The sequence below is a fragment of the Macaca mulatta genome, chromosome 1 (genome assembly GCF_049350105.2).
Source record: "Macaca mulatta isolate MMU2019108-1 chromosome 1, T2T-MMU8v2.0, whole genome shotgun sequence".
Classification (NCBI taxonomy): domain Eukaryota; kingdom Metazoa; phylum Chordata; class Mammalia; order Primates; family Cercopithecidae; genus Macaca; species Macaca mulatta.
Genome location: NC_133406.1, coordinates 105,966,572 through 105,987,697, shown reverse-complemented (window position 1 = coordinate 105,987,697; position 21,126 = coordinate 105,966,572). Strand labels below are relative to the sequence as shown.

Below are 21,126 nucleotides of genomic sequence, written 5' to 3'. Positions count from 1 at the left end.
ACCCCCCAAAATGGACTATTTTCTCCTTTTGGGTCTACAGGTTGAGGATACAAATTGATCAGTCTATGTGGGTGAGTTAGGAAGGGTTAGGATAAATGCTTCATTTCCCCTTGCCCTGTATTCCTCTGGCTATTTGAAGGGCTATCTGAAAGGGAATTAGAGATGCCATGTTTCTCTGTCAGGATTCCGGAGTCCTAAGAGTCCAAACACACAAGCAGTTGAAGTTCAATCAGCCACAGCAATACACATGCTTTTGAAATTTCCTACAGTGCTTCACCCCTACAGGAAAGGAATTCACAGAAACACCAAGCCTTGAGTCAATATGATTTATTAGTTTCTCTTCTGCCATAACATTGTAGCTACTGGGTAAGTTGTTCTCCATCCCTGGGATCTCATGGTTGGGAGGAGAGGTCTGGGTTCCCTCCCACAAAGCTCTCAATGATAGAATAGAAGCACAGCTGCCTCAGTTATCTCCCGGCTGCTGCTGTAACCAACATGAGTTCCATATCCACTCCAATCAAAACCAGAAAAATCTCCACACTGCCGGGGACTAGACTCTGGAAAATATCCTCCTCCACCAAGGCAGTGCTGGGAAACAAAGAGAGGAAGGGGCAGTAATGAGAGACCTGCCAGTGAGGCCAGTGCCATCTTAACAGCCGAATCCAGTCATTTCTGTGGTCCTCATCAGACTCTCCATTGACAGTGTTGATCTATCCTTCCCATAAAAATCTCTCTCTCTTCCTTGGCTCACCTATAATCCCAGCAGTTTGGGAGGCCGAAGAAGGTGGATCACTTGAGGCCAGGAGTTCAAGACCAGCCTGGCCAACATGATGAAACCCTGTCTCCACAAAAAATACAAAAATTAGCTGGGTGCGGGCCAGGTGTGGTGGCTCACACCTGTAATCCCAGCATTTTGGGAGGCCGAGGTGGGTGGATCAGGAAATCGAGACCATCCTGGCTACACAGTGAAGCCCTGTCTCTACTAAAAATACAAAAAAAAAATTAGCTGGGTGTGCTGGCAGGTACCTGTAGTTCCAGCTATTTGGGAGGCTGAGGCAAGAGAATGGCATCAACCCGGGAGGCGGAGCTTGCTGTGAGCCGAGATTGTGCCACTGCACTCCAGCCTGGGTGACAGAACGAGACTCCTCTCAAAAAAAAAATTAGCCGGGTGAGGTGACAGGCACCTGTAGTCCCACTACTCAGGAGGCTGAGGCAGGAGAATTGCTGGAACTTGGGAGGTGGAGGTTGCAGTGAGCCTAGATAGCACCATTGCACTGCAGCCTGGGTGACGATCCTGTCTCAAAAGAAAAAAAAAAAAAAAAAACTCTCTTCCTTTAGCTTTAGTGACATTATTGTCTTGATTTTCTTTCAACTTTTCTAAACACTCATGCTCAGAGCCCCTGTCTGTACTCTTCTTTCATAAATCCTCTAAGCACTGCTCCCTAGTGGAGGACCCATCTCCCTCTGGCTTATAAATTGCATGACCACTGTGGCCTCAATTACTAAAAATTCACTGATGGCCCCAAAATCTCCATCTCCTGTCGAGATACTTCTTGTGCTGAAGACCTCAAAATCCAGCTTGGATATCTACACAGGCATCTCAAGCCCCAAATGACCAAAACAAAGTTAATTATATCCCTCATTGACCCAGAACCTATTCATCATCCAGACACTCTGACTTCATAAATGACACTCACCCAAATGAGAACCATGTTATTCTAGACTTCCCTGCTCATCCTCTGTATTCAACTGGTGATATGGTTTGGACTTGGGTCCCCACAAAATCTCATGTTGAATTGTAATCCCCAGTGTTGAGGGTGGGGCCTTGTGGGAGGTGATTGGATCATTGGGGTGATTTCACATAAATGATTTTAGCACCAGCCCTTTGATGCTGTCCTCATGATAGTGAGTGACTTCTCACGAGATCTGGACATTTAAAAGTGTGTAGCACCAGCTGGGCGTGGAGGTTCATGCCTGTAATCCTAGCACTATGGGATGCTGAGGAAGGCAGATCACTTGAGGTCAGAAGTTCGAGACCAGCCTGACCAACATGGAGAAACCCCATCTCTACTAAAAATACAAAATTAGCCCAGTGTGGTGGCTCATGCCTGTAAACCCAGCTACCTGGGAGACTCAGGCAAGAGAATCGCTTGAACCCGGGAGGCAGAAGTTGTGGCGAGCCTAGATCGTGCCATTGCACTTCAGCCTGGGCAATAAGAGCAAAACTCTGTCTCAAAAAAAAAAAAAAGTGTGTAGCACATCCCCTGCCCTCACTCCTGCTCCTGCCACAGGAGACACCTCACTCCATCTTTGCCTTCTGCCATGTTTGGAAGCCTCCTGAGACTTCCCTAGAAGCAGAAGCCACTATATTTACAGGATAGCCTGCAGAACCATGAGCCAATTGAACCTCGTTTCTTTATAAATTATCCTGTCTCAGATATTTCTTTTTCTTTTCTTTTCTCTCTCTCTCTCTCTCTCTTTTTTTTTTTTTTTTTTTTTTTAGACAGGGTCTCACTCTGTCACCCAGGCTGGAGTACAGTGGTGTGATCTTGGCTCACTGCAACCTCCACCTCCCAGGCTTAAGCGGATCCTCCCACCTCAGCCTCCCAAGTAGCTGAGACCACAGGCATGAACCACCACACTTGACTAATTTTTGTATTTTTTGTAGAGACAAGGCTTCGCCATGTTTCCCAGGCTGGTCTCAAACTCCTGAACTCAAGAGATCCACCTGCCTTGCCTCCCAAAGTACTGGGATTACAGGCGTGAGCCACCATGCCTGGCCAGTATTTCTTTATAGCAGTGAGAGAATGGACTAATACAACTGGTATTCCATTTAAAATCACTGGAATTTATCAATCCCACCATTCGGGATTCCTGAACCTTAACATTTCAACCACCCAAGGGATGGCCTGAGTGAGGTTTCTAGAAGGTGATGTCCAGGACTGTCCCAGCAACTCCCCAGTGCAGTGTGTATCTAGGCAAACCATGGCTAGGGTTGGGAAGGCCCAGGTTTCCTCTGAAATATAAATCTCAGATGAAGAAGAATAACACCTGTGTTTCGCAAGGAATCTCAGCTCTAAAGACTACTACAGAATGTTTCCGCACACAAACCTCACCCCACCTCCAAGCGATTAAGTGTTTTCTCACAAAGCCTGAGCACCCAGCAATGGTTCTTTGAAGCCTCACTCCTTGATTTTGGTCCTCAGAGGGACAGGATGTGTACACCTGGACAAAGGGTCCCACAGCCCTGGCCCCTGAAGCCCAGCAATGAGCAAGAGAATGTCACACAACCACACACATACACACATACACCAGTCATACCACACTCAACACACACACACATACCAACACACACTGACAAACGCGACCTTACTCACAGGTCCTTGTGGTCCCCACAGAGACTCACGTGTTCAGTGTTACATCCAGTGACCTTCATTCCAGCACACAAGGCGTTGGCTGCTCTCTCATTATTAAATACCCTGAACTGAACAAATCCCGCAGTGAACTCCACTGAAAACAAGAGGCACAAAACATCATTCAAGGAAGATGCTAGAAATCACTTTCGTTAGGCCAGCCCTGAGATTCTCGATGCCAAAGCTCAGGCTACAGCCCAACACTCCAGCCGTACTGGTGGAGCCCAGCACCTCTGTGGCCAATGGCTGGTGCATCCTGGCCTCAAACTTAGCTAAGAGGGAACTTTTCCCAACCCCAGAGAGCAAGAGCTGGTCCTCAGAGAGGGTTCCTCATCTGCCAGAGGCTTGTGAAGAGAAATTCAACTTTGCGGGAAGATCACCACTGAACATCTACAAGAACTGAGTTTCAGCAGTTAACAGATGTATTCACTCTGTTCCTATTTACATTTTTCTTTTCTCCTTTGTTTTAAACTCTCAACTCCCAAATGTAAACAATAACAGCTTTGAGTTCCATAATATATGCTCAGGCTCTGTGAAGCAAACTACACTACCAACTTTGGCTTCACACAAAATAAACTCACAATAGGAAGAAAAAGTCCTGCCATTTTTTTGGTTGTTCTATACACATGGCCTGGCCTGGTCCTAACAAGCTCCTGCAGGGCTGAGAGTGGGTTGTTAGGAGTGAAGAGTCTGGAGTCTGCAGCCTGGCTGGGCATGGTGGCTCACACCTGTAATTCCAACACTTTGGGAGGCCAAAGCGGGTGGATCGCCTAAGGTCGGGAGTTGGAGACCAGCCTGGTCAACATGGTGAAACCCCATCTCTACTAAAACTACAAAAATTAGCCAGGCATGGTGGCAGGCACCTGTAATTCCAGCTACTTGGGAGGCTGAGACAGGAAAATCATTTGAACCTGGGAGGCACAGGTTGTGGTGAGCCAAAACTGCACAATTGCACTCCAGCCTGGGCAACAAGAGTGAAACTCCATCTCAAGAAAAAAAAAAGTCTGGAGCCAAATTTCTCACCCTAATTGATAACTCTTCCACACATGCCTGTGATCTTGGCAAGATTCTAAACCTCTCAGTGCTTCAGTTTCCTAAAATGACGTTAATAACAGTTCAGATCTCAAAGGTAGCCATGCAAAACAAGTGAGGCAATACAGGGAACATTACAGAAGAGAACCAGGCCTCAGTCGGATGCACAACTGTTACCTAGCACAGTTGAATGTATTCCCTTTCCTACTAAGAGTTCAGAGGATCATCAAAGACTCACGCTGGCCATAGGGTGAATAATAAGATGCTGTTTTCTGGGCATCACCAAAATCATAGACCACAGGGATCGCCGGGCCGTTGTCAGTAATACACTGTCCTACTCCATATTTCACTGGGAATTTCTACAAAGAAAGAAAAAGTCATGGAGTAAAGACAACAGATTTGCCATTACCAGCATCTCCTGGGATGCTGCCATTCATAGAGGGGAAACAATGCTTTCTCAGTAACTGAGATTACTTCAAAACCAGTCAAAATAAGAATCTTTCCCTGGTACTGCTGCCAGTTACTCAGGAGCTGTGATTCTGCGGCAGCCTAGACCACTTCATTCTCTCTCTCCTTCTCCCCAACCCACCCACACTCTTCCTGCCCCCGCTGTCCTCTCCCATAGGTCTTTAATTTATTATTATTATTATTATTATTATTATTATTATACTCTAGGTTCTAGGGTACATGTGCACAATGTGCAGATTGGTTACATAGGCATACATGTGTCATGTTGGTTTGCTGCACCCATTAACCCGTCATTTACATTAGGTATTTCTTCTAATGCTATCCCTCCCCTAGGCCCCCACTCCTCCCATAGATCTTTTCTCTTGCCTGGCTCAGAATTCCTAAGAAAAGCAACAGAAGCCATTAGCAAATATAGGTTAGAAGAACATGGGAGAGAGGCCCATTGAAAAATGATTCCTGCCCAACCTCTAACACTTGCTTTCTGAACACCCATGAAAACCAGTCCCAGCTAGCAGCCCTCTGTACCTGGTAGAGGCCAAACAGATTATGTCCCAGTGTCTGGAGGAAGCCAGTGTCAGTGTGGTACCTCAGCAGGGAGCTGTTTCTCCAATGCTGCATGGGGGATTTGTTGGGCACATGCCAGATGCCCAGATCCTTGGCCTGGATGTCATAGTAGCCAGGGTTCTGGAAAGCAACAGACACTGAGCCTGACCGGGCCAGGAGGTCCCAGGAGGTAGAAGGTCCACACATGCAGCCTCGGCTGGACTGAGAGCTCTGGACTCCAGGTGAGCAGATGGCCAGCCACACTCAGACACCCCAATCCCAGCAGATGATCCCACCACACCCAGGGCCCTAACGGCCTTGTTAGGAGGAAGTTGTGATTCTACATGTAAGTTGGCTGGGCGTGGTGGCTCATGCCTGTAATCCCAGCACTTTTGGAGACCAAGGTGGGCAGATCACTTGAGGTCAGGAATTCGAGACGAGCCCGGCCAACAAGGAGAAAACTCGTCTCTACTAAAAGTACAAAACCTAGCCAAGTGTGGTAGTGAGCACTTATAATCCCAGCTACTTTTGAAGCAGAGGATCACTTGAACCCAGGAGGCAGTGGTTGCTATGAGCCAAGATCACACCATTGCACTCCAACCTGGGCAACAGAGTGAAACTCCGTCTCAAGAAAAGAAAAAAAAAGGTGCAAGTATTTCTCTCTTCTTCTCCAGCCCTTCCCCACATCCCCACCTTCCAGCCCTCCCCCCTGCAGGCTTGTGGTCAGCCACACTCCACTCCTCACCCTCACCCTAGTGGGTGGGAAGTGGCACCAACCTTGTAGTCATCACTCGTGGCTGCCTCTGCAGACCCAAAGGTGTTGTAGTTGGCCCAGTTGCCGTCCCCCTCTGGGTAGTCTGCTTTGCTGCCCTGCTGACTGGACCAGTGATCACCCACTGTACACTTCCCATGCATGTTATTCTCGTGCACGCTGGCCACCAGGGTCCAGCCACCACCCCCAGAGGTCATGTCACAGAAGGTCTGGTAGACAACACCATTCTCAGTGCGGAGAAAATACAGGCCATCTGTAGAGAGAACCAGCCCAGAGCCTCACTGTCTGAGAGCTGAGGGTTCATCTCAGCCCCATGACAAGAAAGGCCCTAGAAACCAGAAACATGGCCTACAGGCTCCTGTCCTGAGTCACATCACTCAGTGTTCCCAGGGCTACTAGGGCCTCCCTGAGTTCAGAAGATCATGTTCCTGTAACTGAGGCAGAACATAGAATTGTATAAAATCCCAGTGACATTTTTCATAAAGTTAAACATGGAATTATCATATGACCCAGCAATTCCAGTGCAGTTCTGTCCCCAAAACAATTGAAAACAGGGTCTCAAGCTGATGCTTTTGCACCAGTGTTTATCGCAGCATTAGTCACAAGAGTCAAACAGAAGAAACAATTCAAATATTCACCAACAGGTGAATGAATAAGCAAAACATGGTGTGTGTGCATATATGTATCAACAATGGATAAAAGGGAATGAAATACCCATGCTACAACATGGACAAACCCTCAAAACACTGTGCTAAATGAAATAAGTCAGACATCAAAGGACAAATACTGTATGACTCCAATTACATGAGGTAACTACACTAGGCAAATTCATACAGACAGAAAGTAGAATGCAGCTACCAGAGACTGAGGGAAGGGAGTTATTGCTTAATAACTCCATGTTATTTTTTGTTTTGTTTTGTTGTTGTTTTTGTTTTTGAGATGGAGCCTCACTCTGTTGCCCAGGCTGGTATGCAGTAGCACCATCTCGGCTCACTGCCACCTCTGCCTCCTGAGTTCAAGCGATCCTCCCACTTCAGCCTCCCAAGTAGCTGGAATTACAAGTGTGCACCACCACACCCACCTGCCACAGCCTCGTAAAGTGCTGGGTGAGCACTTTACAGGTGTGAGCCACCGCATCCGGCCCCTACTAGTTATTAAGTAAAGAGTTTCTGTTTGTGGTAATAAAAAAGTTCTGCATATGGATAGCAGTGATGGTTGCACAACCTTGAAGGTAACGAATGCCACTGAATTGCACACTTACTATTGCTTAAAATGGCAAATATTATGCAAATTTTAATGTGTATACGTATACTTTACCGCAATTTTTTTAACTAAAAGACAAAAATGACTCCCAGAAGACACAATCCTGATACCTTCACTGAGCTCTGTTTGAGTGTTTATCACTCACCACATGCACTAGGGCACTTGTCTTTGATTTCCTTGCAGGTTCTGGGCAGAGATGAAGACGAAGAACAGGTCCATTCCTTGGAGTAAGTGTTAGCCTCATCTACGGAATATACAGAGTTTGATTCTCATTCCTGGTCTGACACAAAACCTAGCCTTTCCTATCAGCAGTCACACTCATTCCACCACTGTAGCAGAACCTCAATGCCAGGGTGGTAAGGCCTGAGACAGCCAGTGTCACATCCACTCAGCCCGTAAGCGTCACATCCACTCAGCCCAGCAGCGTCACACCCACTCAGCCCATCAGCATCACATCCACTCAGCCCAGCAGCTTCATACCCACTCAGCCCGTCCGATGCAACAGCCAGCACAGGCTTAATGCGGGCCTCCCGCCACATGACCTGCCCTTGTGCTGGGTCCTGCCTGCCCTAAGCACTGAGTAATCAAAGACATTAAACTTCCCCAGCAAGAGCTTGCCTCTAGAGGGAATTGATGACAAGTCATCAGAAAATTGGATTGAGAAGAATAAATGGTAGAAGAAAGACAAACTCAAGAGAATGAAAGAAAGACTCTGAGGTAAGAATGGAGAATGGAAAGGCCAGACAGCGAGCAGGGCAGTTGCCTGGGAGAAGGAGGCAAGAGGGGTTGTCTCATGTCTTAGTCACAGAAGACCTTCAGTCCAGGTGACATCGTAGCTTCTTCTGAGAGAATAAACATGATTTATCAGTAGGAAGAGAATCCAAGGCAGGGAAAACAGCATATCCACAGGCCTAGAGAAAAAAAAAAAAATACAGCGTGGCCCAGCTGTAGAGCTACAAACTGCTTAATATGGCTGAAACATGGGATGTGAAGTAGGGAGCAGTGAGACTAACCTCTACTCCAAAAAGTGCAAACTATTCGAACAGTCTAGGGGAAAAGCTTTGAGGTCAGAGGTGACTGATCTCAGTCTTCTCATACCTAAAACACCGTTAATAAACAGTGATTTTGCAAAGATGAAGTAAGAAGATATTTTGAAACAGCCTTTTCCTTAAAAAAAAAAAATTTACAGTGAAGGGAAATACAAATTTTTAAATGTCATTGTTATTCTTGTTGTAGTGAGGAAGACTGTGAAGAGAACGTTCTCCAGGCACAAAGCAGACCATGTAGTTCCCATGGAAATCCCACAGCCAAGACCACAGGAGTGGGCAGTGGCTGGGAGGTGGCACAGTTCTTACCACAGCCCCCTCAGGGCCACACAAAAGCACAGAGCCTGGACCCAGGACATGCCTCAAGCAACACGCTCACTGCCACAGGCCAGATCCCACCAGAGACCAGAAATTGGCACTCAGTCTACATGCAAGCCGGCCTCTGTGCATCTCAAAGACATGCTCTGTGTCCTGGGAGAGACCAGGATCCCAGGAGCCACCCAGCTGAAGGAACTCTGTCCCTAACAGCGTGACTCACCTGTAATCCACCCTCTGGTGGCCGCAATGAGAAAAAGCAGGAAGCTGAGTTGGTTCATCGTAATCTAAAGAAAGCAAGATGAAGGTCACCGTCTTGCCCATCATTTTTCTCTACATCCCTGTCCCACCCCTGTCCAGTCCTACGAAGACTCCAAAAGCCCTTGCCTTTTGTTTAAACCTCACACACCTCCGAGACCAAAAGCAGACGTAAGCTGAAAACAGGGTTCCCCCAACTCACAGACCTTGTCGGAGTCTCAGCTGCACTTTACTTGGGTACAGAGAGCTCCTTCACTCCCTCTCTACACTGCAGCCTGGAGCTTAACAGAGTGCAGCTTTCTCCAAAAACACTCCTGATGTGGGATGAGGGGCTGAAACCTTTATGGAGAAAGCCTAGCAGGGTCAAACCCAGGTTTCCAGCCTCACCCTCCCCTGGCACAATGCCCAGTGCTGGGGAGGTTTCTGGTTATCTCAGGGAGGTAATTTACACAGTGGAATTAACAGGTTCTGAAGAAAAAAACCAATCCTAAATATTGCCTACTAGCATTGTTCCTGGATCTGGGGGTTTCATGAACCTGTGTCAAAGTCCATGAAAACAAAACAAGTAGACGAAGAGACTAACAAGAGTTGGCATTGATTTTGGGTTTTTGTGCCTTTCTTTTGTGCAAAATAAAAACTTTCTCTAAATTAAGCATCTGCTGGCTTGGCACATTGGCTTAAATCCCAATGCTTTGGGAGGCCAAGGCAGGAGGATCACTTTGAACTCAGGAGTTTGAGACCAGCCTGGGCAACATAGGGCAACCACTTCTCTACTAAAAATAAAAATTAAAAAATGAGCATGGCATGGTGGCACTTGCCTGTAGTCTCAGGCGGGGCTGAGGCAAGGCGGGAGGGTTCTTGAGCCCCGGAGACAGAAGATTCAGTGAATTATGATCATGCCACTGTATTCCAGCTTAGGCAACAGAGCAAGACCGTATCTCTAAATAAATAAATAAATAAAATGAAATCAAACATTGGCCATAATTATCATTTCATAGAAATAGAAAAAGGAAATTTTAACAAGATGGGAAACTGATCATTTCTGAATAATGTGGTAAAAAGGAATAGGGGGAAAGAGATACAAAACACACAAAAAAAAGAATAAAAGATTTTTTAAAAATGTGTAAATCTTTAGTTTGAATAAATTTAGCTTCACACAAAGACTCACTACTTTGTCTTTAATTTTGTCATTTTGCCACAAACTAGGGAAAATTTACTACAGACTTCATTTGAAACTGAATCAATATGAAACCTCTCTGATGCTTCGAACCTCCTGTCTTATTCCTGTTCCTATGTCATGAAGTTCTCAAATGCCACCCTGCAGCTATAATAGAATTGCTCAGTTCTTCCCCAGTGATATCATACACCTAATACATAATGTCATTGTAGCATTAATAATACTGCAATCTTTTGTTACGAAGATTGTGAATATCTTTTTTGTTAAGCTAATATTTACTATTTGTTGGTTCAAAGTACTGATTTGCACAAAATACTCATATATTGATAGAAGAAAATAAAATAGCGCCCAAGAAGAAAAACTGCAAAAAAAGTTATACTTTTGTAAATTTAAAATCTATTAGAAGCTATTTGCTCTGTGTATGCAGAAAATGATTAATTATCTTAGAAATAGAGGTCTCACCAGGCACGATGGCTTACGCCTGTAATCCCAGCACTTTGGGAGGCCGAGGTGGGTGGATCACTTGAGGTCAGGTGTTCAAGACCAGCCTGATCAATATGGTGAAACCCTGTCTCTACTAAAAATATAAAATTATCTGGGTGTGGTGGCAGGTGCCTGTAATCCCAGCTACTCGGGAGTCTGAGGCAGGAGAATCGCTTGAACCCGGGAGGCAGAGGTTGCAGTGAGCCGAGATCGCACCACTACACTCCAGCCTGGGAAATAAGAGTGAAACTCCGTCTAAAATAAATAAATAAATAAATAAATAAATAAATAAAGTCTCTAAATTTACAGTTTACGGTAGTAAATACGTGTATATAAAGTTAACAACAAGGGCTCAAGATCTAGAGAAAAAATTAAACATTCCCTCAGTTGTTCATTACTGTGTAACTAACCACCTGAAAACCTAATGGCTTAATTAATAAAACAGTAACATATTTGCAAAAAAAATAAAAGAAAGAAAGAAAATTTATAGTTCTAGTAATTTCTTTAGTTGATCCTAAGACACTTTTTTGGTATTTTGACATCTTTAATATCATTATGCATCTCATCCTTAGCGGTACATGATGCCATCTAATAGACTGGGAAAACGGTACATCTATTTTAGGGACATTACCCCTTCTAACCAACATCATCCAATCAGTGACTGCATCTCATTGATTCTGCCCCTACTTTCTCTTGAATCTGTTCCCCACACAACTTCCTCTAAACCCCACTGCCCTGGACATTGATTTAGTTTAGTCTGGTTCTTTTTCGCTGTAACTAATAGAAACCCCATCTCAAAGTGGCTTTTCTAAAAAGTAAATCTATTACCTCAGGAAATAGAAAATTGAGAGAGAGGGCAAGATCCAGTCTTGCTTGACAGCAGCTTCTCTTTATTTTATGTATTTATTTATGTTGAGACAGGGTCTCATTCTACTGCCCAGGCTGGATGGAGTGCAGTGGCACGATCTCAGCTTACTGCAACCTCAACCTCCTAGGCTTAGGTGATCCTCCCGCCTCAGCCTCCCAAGTACCTGGGACTATAGGCACACACCACCACACCCTGCTAACTTTTGTATTTTTTGTAGAGACAGGTTCTCACCATGTTGGCCTGGCTGGTCTTGAGCTCCTGGGCACAAGCAATCCTCCTGCCTCAGCCTCCCAAAGTGCTGGGAGTATAGGTACATATGTGACAGTATGTATGTGCACAAAGATGTAAGAATGTGGAAGAAAGCCCCTCCCCACCAACTCACTCCAGTTCCACATCTACATCTCCAAGTGACTTGGAGAAGCTTTATTATAAAATTACACATACAGAAAAAGATATGACATTAAATATGCAGTTTAATGAACTTCAAAAAAGCCAAATAGGATGTGTAATTATCATCCTAGCCCAGAAATGAAACTTTGGCAGCACCCAGCAGCTTCCCATATGCTGCTTCCAGATAACAGAGCTCCCTCCCAAAAAGTAATCACTGGCCTGTGATGGAAAGCAGCACTTCCTTGTGTGCATACCATATTGTTCCAAATATTTATATATATATATATATATATATATATATATATATATATAATTTTTTTTTTTTTTTTTTTTTTGAGACAGAGCCGCTCTCTATCGCCAAGGCTGGAGTGCCATGGCGCGATCTCGGCTCACTGCAACCTCCGCCTCCCGCGTTCAAGCGATTCTCCTACCTTAGCCTCCCGAGTAGCTGGGATTACAGGCATGCACTACCACGCCTGGCTGATTTTTGTATTTTTAGTAGAGACAGGATTTCATCTTGTTGGTCAGATTGGTCTTGAACACCTGACCTTGTGATCTACCCAACTCAGCCTCCCAAAGTACTGGAATTACAGGTGTGAGCCATCGTGCCTGGCCCAAATATTTTAGATTTATAAAATGTCTTGATATCCAGTAGAGCAAGGCTTCTCACTTTGTTGTTCTTTTTTTGGTTATTCTTGGTCGTTTGCCTCTACACACACACACACACACACACACACACACCCTTTAGAATTTTATTGGAATTACATTGAATCTGTAGATCATTTTAGAAATAATTTATGTCTTTAAAATATTGAGTGTGGCCTGTTTCTTCATTTATTTGTGTTTTTATTGCTTTTTCACATGTAACATCTTCCTTATGTGTCCGGAATTGGTGGGTTCTTGGTCTCACTGACTTCAAGAATGAAGCCACGGACCCTCGCAGTGAGTGTTACAGTTCTTAAAGATGGTGTGTCTGGAGTTTGTTCCTTCAGACGTTCAGATGTGTCTGGAGCTTCTTCCTTCTGGTGGGTTAGTGGTCTTGCTGTCAGGAGTGAAGCTGCAGACCTTCATGGTGAGTGTTACAGCTCTTAAAGGCAGCGCATCTGAAGTTGTTCATTCTTCCCAGTGGGTTGGTGGTCTCATTGGCTTCATGAGTGAAGCTGCAGACCTTTGCTGTGAGTGTTACAGCTCATAAAGGCAGCGTGGACCCAAAGAGTGAGCAGCAGCAAGATTTATTGCAAAGAGCAAAAAACAAAGCTTCCACAGTGTGGAAGGGGACCCCAAAGGGTTGCCACTGCTGCCTCCAGTGCCCTACTTTTATTCCCTTATCTGACCCCACCCACATCCTGCTGATTGGTCCATTTTACAGAGGGCTGATTGGTCTATTTTACAGAGAGCTGATTGGTCCGTTTTGACAGAGTGCTGATTGGTGCCTTTACAATCCTTGAGCTAGGTACAGAGTGCTAGACAGAAAAGTTCTCCAAGTTCCCACTAGGTTAGCCAGACACAGAGTTAGCGAGATACAGAGTACCAATTGGTGTATTTACAAACCTTGAACTAGACACAGAGTACTGATTGGTGTATTTACCATCCTCTAGCTAGACATAAAAGTTATCCAAATCGCCATTCAGCTCAGGAGCCCAGCTGGCTTCACCTAGTGGATCCTGCACCAGGGCTGCAGGCAGAGCTGCCCTCCAGTCCAGAGCTGGGCCTGCACTCCTCAGCCCTTGGGCTGTCAATGGGACCGGTTGCCACGTAGCAGGCGGCAGCGCACGTAGGGGAGGCTCAGGCCATGAGGGAGCCCACCGCAGGGCGGTGAGCTCAGACACGGCGGGCTGCAAGTCCAGACCGCTGCCCCCTGGGGAGGCAGCTAAGGCTGGGGTCTGGGGGACCCAGCGCAACCTCCGCAGCTGCTGGTCAGGGTGCTAAGCCCCTCACTGCCCTGGGCCGGGGGACCAGCAGGCCGCTCCACCTGCAAGGCCCGCCAAGCCGGCGCCCGCGCCTGCCAGAACTCGCACTGGCCAGCTAGCGCTGCGCGCAGCCCCAGTTCCCGCCCACACCTCTCCCTCCACACCTCCCCACAAGCAGAGGCGGCTCCGCCCTCAGCCTGCCCAGAGAGAGGCTCCCACGGTGCCGTGGGAGGCTGAAGGGCTCCTCAAGCGCCGCCAGAGTGGACTCCCAGGCCGAGGAGGTGCTGAGAGTGAGGGCTGCTAGCACATTGTCACCTCTCACTTACAGGGATTTTGTGTATTGTTTCTTACTTGTTCCTTAGTATTTGATTTTTTTTTTTTTTAGACAAGGTCTCACTCTGTCACCCAGGCAAGTGATTCTCCCACCTCAGCCTCCTAAGTAGCTGGGAACACAGGTACATATCACTATGGCCAACTAATTGTTTTATTTTTTGTAGAGATGGGATCTCACTCTGTTGCCCTAGCTGCTCTCCAGCTCCTGGGTTCAAGCAATCCTTACAACCTTGACCTTCCAAAGTGCTGGGATTACAGGCATAAGCCACCACGCTTGGCAGTGTGTGACATTTTTTGATGCTATTATAAATGCTATATTGTTGAAATTTTATTTTCTAATTGCTTGATGCTTATATATAGAAACACACCTGATTTCACGAATATATATATCAATGACAGCACAGGAAAGACATCGTCTCAAAATAAACATAAATTTTCAGCTTGAATAAATTTAGTTTTATGAAAAATAATATTTTTTCTTACTTTTCTCATTTTGCTACAAACCAATGAAAACACTCTTGTGGTGGGGGGTCATTCTAGAGTATCACGGGCCCCCAGACTACATTTTGGAATCACTGATCCACGACAAACTTCCTCTGATGCTTCAATACCTGCTTTGCCATTTCTGTCCCAGTGTCATTCCTCAATTTCCTGAGCATAAATGTCACTTATGCCTCTTCTCCCTCAGTAATGGAATGGATCACTCCCTCCTCAGTGTTGCCACATCCCTTATGCCCATTACTGTCTTAACACAGTAACATGACCTTTTCATCGTTTACATGTTTCTCACTACAGTTCTTAAGAAAAGGTTTATGAGGCACCATATTTGTTAAGCTAATACTTTATTTGTGGAGAGAAAATATTGAACTATTTATTTCCGGATGTTTTAACAAAAGGAAATAGAACTGTATCTACGTCCAAGACAAATATTTGATTTTTTTTTTTTTTTTTTTTAGACATGGTCTTGCTCTGTCACCCAGGCTGGAGTACAGTGGTACAATCATGGCCAACTGCAGCCTGAACTCCTTGGCTCAAGCAATACTCCCACCTCTGCCTCCTGAGTAGTTGGGACTACAGGCACAGGCTACTGAGAGGTGACAACATGCTAGCAGCCCTTGCTCTTGGCGCCTCTCAGCCTCCGCGTCCCCTCTGGCAGCACTTGAGGAGCCCTTCAGCCCACCACGGCACTGTGGAAGCCCCTCTGTGGGCTGGCCGAGGCCGGAGTCAGCTTCCTCTGCTTGCCAGGATGTGTGGAGATGCGCCAGCGGGAACCTGGGCTGTGCCTGGCACTCCTGGGCCAGCGCCAGTTCTGGGTGGGCGTGGGCTCCGCGGGCCCCACACTCCGAGCAGCGGCCAGCACTGCCGGCCCAGAGGGCAGTGAAGGGCTTAGCACCCGGGCCAGCAGCTGCAGAGGGTGCGCCGGGTCACCCAGCAGTGCCTGCTCACTGGGCCTCAGCTGCCTCCCCATGGGGCAGGGCTTGGTACCTGCAAGCCGCCAAGCAACCCCCCCTTCGCCCTCCCCTCTTCTCCCCCTTCCCCCTTCCCCCCTCCCCCGCCATGGGCTCCTGCACGCCGAAGCCTCCCGGATGAGCGCTGCTCTCTACACTGCGGCACCCGGTGCCATCAACCGCCCAAGGACTGAGGAGTGTGGGCACTCTGTGTGGGACTGGTGGGCATCTCTGCCTGCAGGCCAGGTACAGGATCCACTAGGTGAAGCCAGTTGTGCTCCTGAGTCTAGTAGGGACTTGGAGAACTTTTATGTCTAGCTAAGGGATTGTAAATACACCAATCAGCACCCTGTGTCTAGCTCAAGGTTTGTAAATACACCAATCAGTACTCTGTATCTAACTAACCTAGTGGGGATTTGGAGAACTTTTCTGTGTAGCACTGTGTCTAGCTAAAGGATTGTAAACGCACCAATCAGCACTCTGTCAAAATGGACCAATCAGCTCTGTGTAAAGCAGACTAATCAGCGCTCTGTAAAATGGACCAATCAGCAGGACGTGGGTGGGGTCAGATAAGGGAATAAAAGCAGGCTGCCCAAGCCAGCCAGGGGCAATCTGCTCAGGTCCCCTTCCATACTGTGGAAGTTTGGTTCTTTTGCTCTTTGTAATAAATCTTGCTGCTGCTCACTCTTTGGGTCCAGGCCGCCTCCAGAACTGTAACACTCACCACAAAGGTCTGCAGCTTCACTCCTGAAGCCAGGAAAACCATGAACCCACCAGAAGGAAGAAACTCCAAACACGTCCTAACATCAGAAGGAACAAACTCCAGACACACCATCTTTAAGAACTGTAACACTCACGTGAGGGTTCACGGCTTCATTCTTGAAGTCAGTGAGACCAAGAACCCACCAATTCTGGACACACTACCAAACCAGATAATTGTTTAATTTTTTGTAGTGATGGGGTCTCACTATGTTGCTCCCACCACTCCTATTCAACATGGTGCTGTAAGTCATAGCCAGAGCAATCAGGCAAGACAAATAAATAAAAGGGACCTAAATAGGAAAAAAGGAAGTCAAACTGTCTCTATTTGCAAATGATATGATTCTATACCTAGGAAACTGCAGAGTCTCTGCCAAAATCTCCTAGATCTGATAAGCAACCCCAGCGAAGTTTCAGGATTCAAAATCAGTGTACAAAAATCAGTAACATTTCCAGTCAGCAACAACATCCAAGTTAAGTGTCAAATCAAGAATGTAATCTCATTCACAATTGCCACAAAAGGAATAAACTACCCGGGAATATAGCTAACCAGGGAGGTGAAAGACCTCTACAATGAGAACTACAAAACACTGCTCAAAGAAATCAGAGACAATACAAACAAATGGAAAAACATTTCATGCTCATGGATAGTAAGAATCAATATTGTTAAAATGACCATACTGCCCAAAGTAATTTACACAATCAATGCTATTCCTATCAAACTACTGATGACATTCTTGGCTGGGCATGGTGGCTCATGCCTGAAATCCAAGCACTTCGGGTGGCTGAGGTGGGCAGATCACCTGAGGTCAGGAGTTTGAGACCAGCCTGGGCAACATGGTAAAACCCCATCTCTACTAAAAATACAAAACTTAGCCAGCTGTGGTGGCATATGCCTGTAATCTCAGCTACTCAGGTAGGAGGATCACTTGAGCCCAGAAGGTGGAGGTTGCAATGAACTAAGATAACACCACTGCAGTCCAGCCTGGGTGACAGAGGGAGATTCTGTCTCAAAGAAATTAATTAATTTAATTTAATTTAATTCATATGGAATGAAAAAAGAACCCAAATAGCCAAAGCAATCCTAAGCAAAAAGAACAAAGCTGGAGGCATCACATTATCAGACTTCAAAGTATACTGAAATGTTACAGTAACTAAAACAGCCTGGTACTGGTACAAAAACAGACACATAGACAAATGGAACAGAATAGAAAGCCCAGAAGTAAAGCCACACACCTACAACCATATAATCTTTGACAAAGTTGGCAAAACTCAGCAAAGGATAAAGGACTCCCTATTCAATAAATGGTGCGGGGATAACTGGATATCCATATGCAAAAGATTGAAACTGGACCCCTTTCTCATACCACATATACAAAAATCAACTAAAGATGGATCAACTAAAGATTAAATGTAAAACCCAAAACTATAAAAACCCTAGAAAAAAAACCTAGGAAATACCATTCTAGACATAGGTCCTGGAAAAGATTTCATGATGAAGACACCAAAACCAATTGCAACAAAAACAAAAGTTGACAAATGGGACCTAATTACAGTATTTAGTAAAGAGCTTCTGCACAGCAGGAGAAACTATCAACAGAGTAAATAGATAACCCACAGAATTGGAGAAGATATTTGTAAGCTATGTATCTGAACAAAGGTCTAATATCCAGAATCTATAAAGAACTCAAACAATTTTACAAGAAAAAAACACCCCATTAAAAAATGGGCAGGGGTGGGAGTCGCCAAGATGGCTGAACAGGAACAGCTCCAGTCTACAGCTCTGAGTGTGAGCGATGCAGAAGATGGATGATTTCTGCCTTTGCAACTGAGGTACAGGGTTCATCTCACTAGGGCTTGTCAGACAGTGGGTGCAGTCCATTGAGCAGGGTGGGATATCACCTCACCCAGGAAGTGCAAGGGGTAGGGGATTTCCCAAACCTAGCCAAGGGAATCCGTGACAGATGGTACCTGGAAAATCGGGACACTCCCACCCGCATACTGCGCTTTTCCAATGGTCTTAGCAAACGGCACATCAGGAGATTATATCCCACACCCAACTCAGAGGGTCCCACGCCCATGGAGCTAGCTCACTCGTGGAGCTAGCAAAACTCACTCACTGCCAGCACAGCAGTCTGAGATCTAACTGCAAGGCAGCAGTGAGGCTGGGGTAGGGGCATCTGCCATTGCTGAGGCTTGAATAGGTAAACAAAGTTGGCGGGAAGCTCGAACTGGGTGAAGCCCAATGCAGCTCAAGGAAGCCTGCCTGCCTCTGTAGACTCTACCTGTGGGGGCAGGGCATAGCTGAACAAAAGGCAGCAGAAACTTCAGCAGATTTAAACATCCCTATCTGACAGCTTTGAAAAGAGTAGTGGTTCTCCTAGCACAGAGTCTGAGATCTGAGAATTGACAGACTGCCTCCTAAAGGGGGTCCCTGATGCCCGAGTAGTCTAACTGGAGACACTTCCCAGTAGGGGCCAATTGACACCTCATACAGACAGGTGCCCCTCTGAGATGAAGCTTCCAGAGGAAGGATCAAGCAGTAACATTTGCCTTCTGCAATATTTGCTGTTCTGCAGCCTCCACTGGTGATACCCAGGAAAACAGGGTCTGGATGGACCTCAAGCAAACTCCAACAGACCTGCAGCTGTGAGTCCTGACTGTTAGAAGAAAAATTAACAAACAGAAAGAACATCCACACCAAAACTACATCTATAGGTCACCATCATCAAAGACAAAAAGGTAGCTAAAACCACAAAGATGGGGAGAAACTAGAGCAGAAAAGCTGAAAATTCTAAAAATCAGAGTGCTTCTTCTCCTTCAAAGGATTGCAGCTCCTTGCCAGCAACGGAACAAAGCTGGATGGAGAATGACTTTGACTAGTTGAGAGAAGAAGGCTTCAGAAGATCGGTAATAACAATCTTCTCCGAGCTAAAGCAGGATGTTCAAACCCATCGCAAAGAAGCTAAAAGCCTTGAAAAAAAGATTAGACAAATGGGCTAACTAGAATAAACAGTGTAGAGAAGACCTTAAATTACCTGATGGAACTGAAAACCATGGCACGAGAACTACGTGATGCATGCACAAGCTTCAGTAGCCGATTTGATCAAGTGGGAGAAACAGTATCAGTGATTGAAGATCAAATGAATGAAATGAACCAAGAGGGGAAGTTTGAGAAAAAAAAGAGTAAAAGAAAAGAACAAAGCCTCCAAGAAATATGGGACGATGTGAAGAGACCAAATATAGGTCTGATTGGTGCACCTGAAAGTGACAGGGAGAATGTAACCAAGCAGGAAAACACTCTTCAGGGTACTATCCAGGAGAACTTCCCCAACCTAGCAAGGCAGGCCAACATTCAAATTCAGGAAATACAGAGAACACCACAAAGATACCCTTTGAGAAGAACAACTTCAAGACACATAATTGTCAGATTCACAAAAGTTGAAATAAAGGAAAAGATGTTAAGGGCAGCCAGAGAGAAAGGTTGTGTTACCCACAAAGGGAAGCCCATCAGACTAACAGAGGAACTCTCAGCAGTAACACTACAAGCCAGAAGAGAGTGGGACCCAATATTCAACACTTTTAAAGAAAAGACTTTTCAACCCAGAATTTCATATCCAGCTAAACTAAGCTTCATAAGTGAAGGAGAAATAAAATCCTTTACAGATAAGCAAATTCTGAGAGATTTTGTCACCACCAGGCCTGACTTACAAGAGCTCCAGAAGGAAGCACTAACCATAGAAAGCAACAACTGGTACCACCCACTGCAAAAACATGCCAAATTGTTAAGACCATCAATGCTAGAAAGAAACTGCATCAACTAAAGAGCAAACTAACCAGCTAACATTCATAATGACAGGATCAAATTCACACATAACAATATTAACCTTAAATGTAAATGTGCTAAATTCTCCAATTAAAAGACACAAACTGGCAAATTGGATAAAGAGTCAAGACCCATCAGTGTGCTGTATTCAGGAGACCCATCTCATGTTCAGAGACACACATAGGGTCAAAATAAAGGGATGGAAGAAGATGTACCAAGCAAATGGAAAACAAAGAAAAAGTAGGGGTTGCAATCCTAGTATCTGATAAAACAGACTTTAAACCAACAAAGATCAAAAGAGACAAAGAAGGCCATTACATAATGGTAAAGGGATCAATTCAATAAGAAGAGTTAACTATCCCAAATATATATGCACCCAATACAGAAATACCCAGATACATAAAGCAAGTCCTTAGAGACTACAAAGAGACTTAGACTCCCACACAATAATAATGGGAGACTTTAACACCCCACTGTCAACATTAGACAGATCCACAAGACAGAAAGTTAACAAGGATATCCAGGACTTCAACTCAGCTCTGCACCAAGTGGACCTAATAGACATCTACACAACTCTCCATCCCAAATCAACAGAATATACATTCTTCTCAGCATCACATCACACTTATTCCAAAATTGACCACGTAGGTAGAAGTAAAGCACTCCTCAGCAAATGTAAAAGAACAGAAATTATAACAAACTGTCTCTCAGACCACAGTGCAATCAAACTAGAACTCAGTATTAAGAAACTCACTCAAAACTGCACAACTACATGGAAACTGAACAATCTACTCCTGAATGACTACTGGGTACCTAAAAAAA

General features: G+C 45.4%; 1 protein-coding gene across 5 annotated transcripts; it reads right to left on the bottom strand.

Annotated features, from left to right (window-relative positions):
• Positions 1 to 312: 312 nt before the first annotated feature.
• ITLN1 (intelectin 1) lies at positions 313 to 9,524 on the bottom strand. 5 transcript variants are annotated; one of them, XM_077940055.1, is made up of 9 exons: positions 9,317 to 9,426; positions 9,076 to 9,139; positions 8,305 to 8,402; positions 7,637 to 7,735; positions 6,234 to 6,481; positions 5,439 to 5,597; positions 4,684 to 4,804; positions 3,407 to 3,510; positions 313 to 588 (listed from the first exon to the last, which is right to left on the bottom strand). In XM_077940055.1, exons 3-9 carry the CDS (start codon positions 8,390 to 8,392, stop codon positions 436 to 438), a joined length of 972 nt encoding a protein of 323 aa, XP_077796181.1. In that variant the 5' UTR covers positions 8,393 to 8,402; positions 9,076 to 9,139; positions 9,317 to 9,426; the 3' UTR covers positions 313 to 435. The 5 variants fall into 5 exon arrangements, with proteins under 5 accessions (XP_077796181.1, XP_014969150.3, XP_002801914.3 ...); XM_015113664.3 differs by lacking the exon at positions 8,305 to 8,402 and having other exon boundaries at positions 9,317 to 9,524; XM_002801868.4 differs by lacking the exon at positions 8,305 to 8,402 and having other exon boundaries at positions 9,262 to 9,432.
• Positions 9,525 to 21,126: the final 11,602 nt, after the last annotated feature.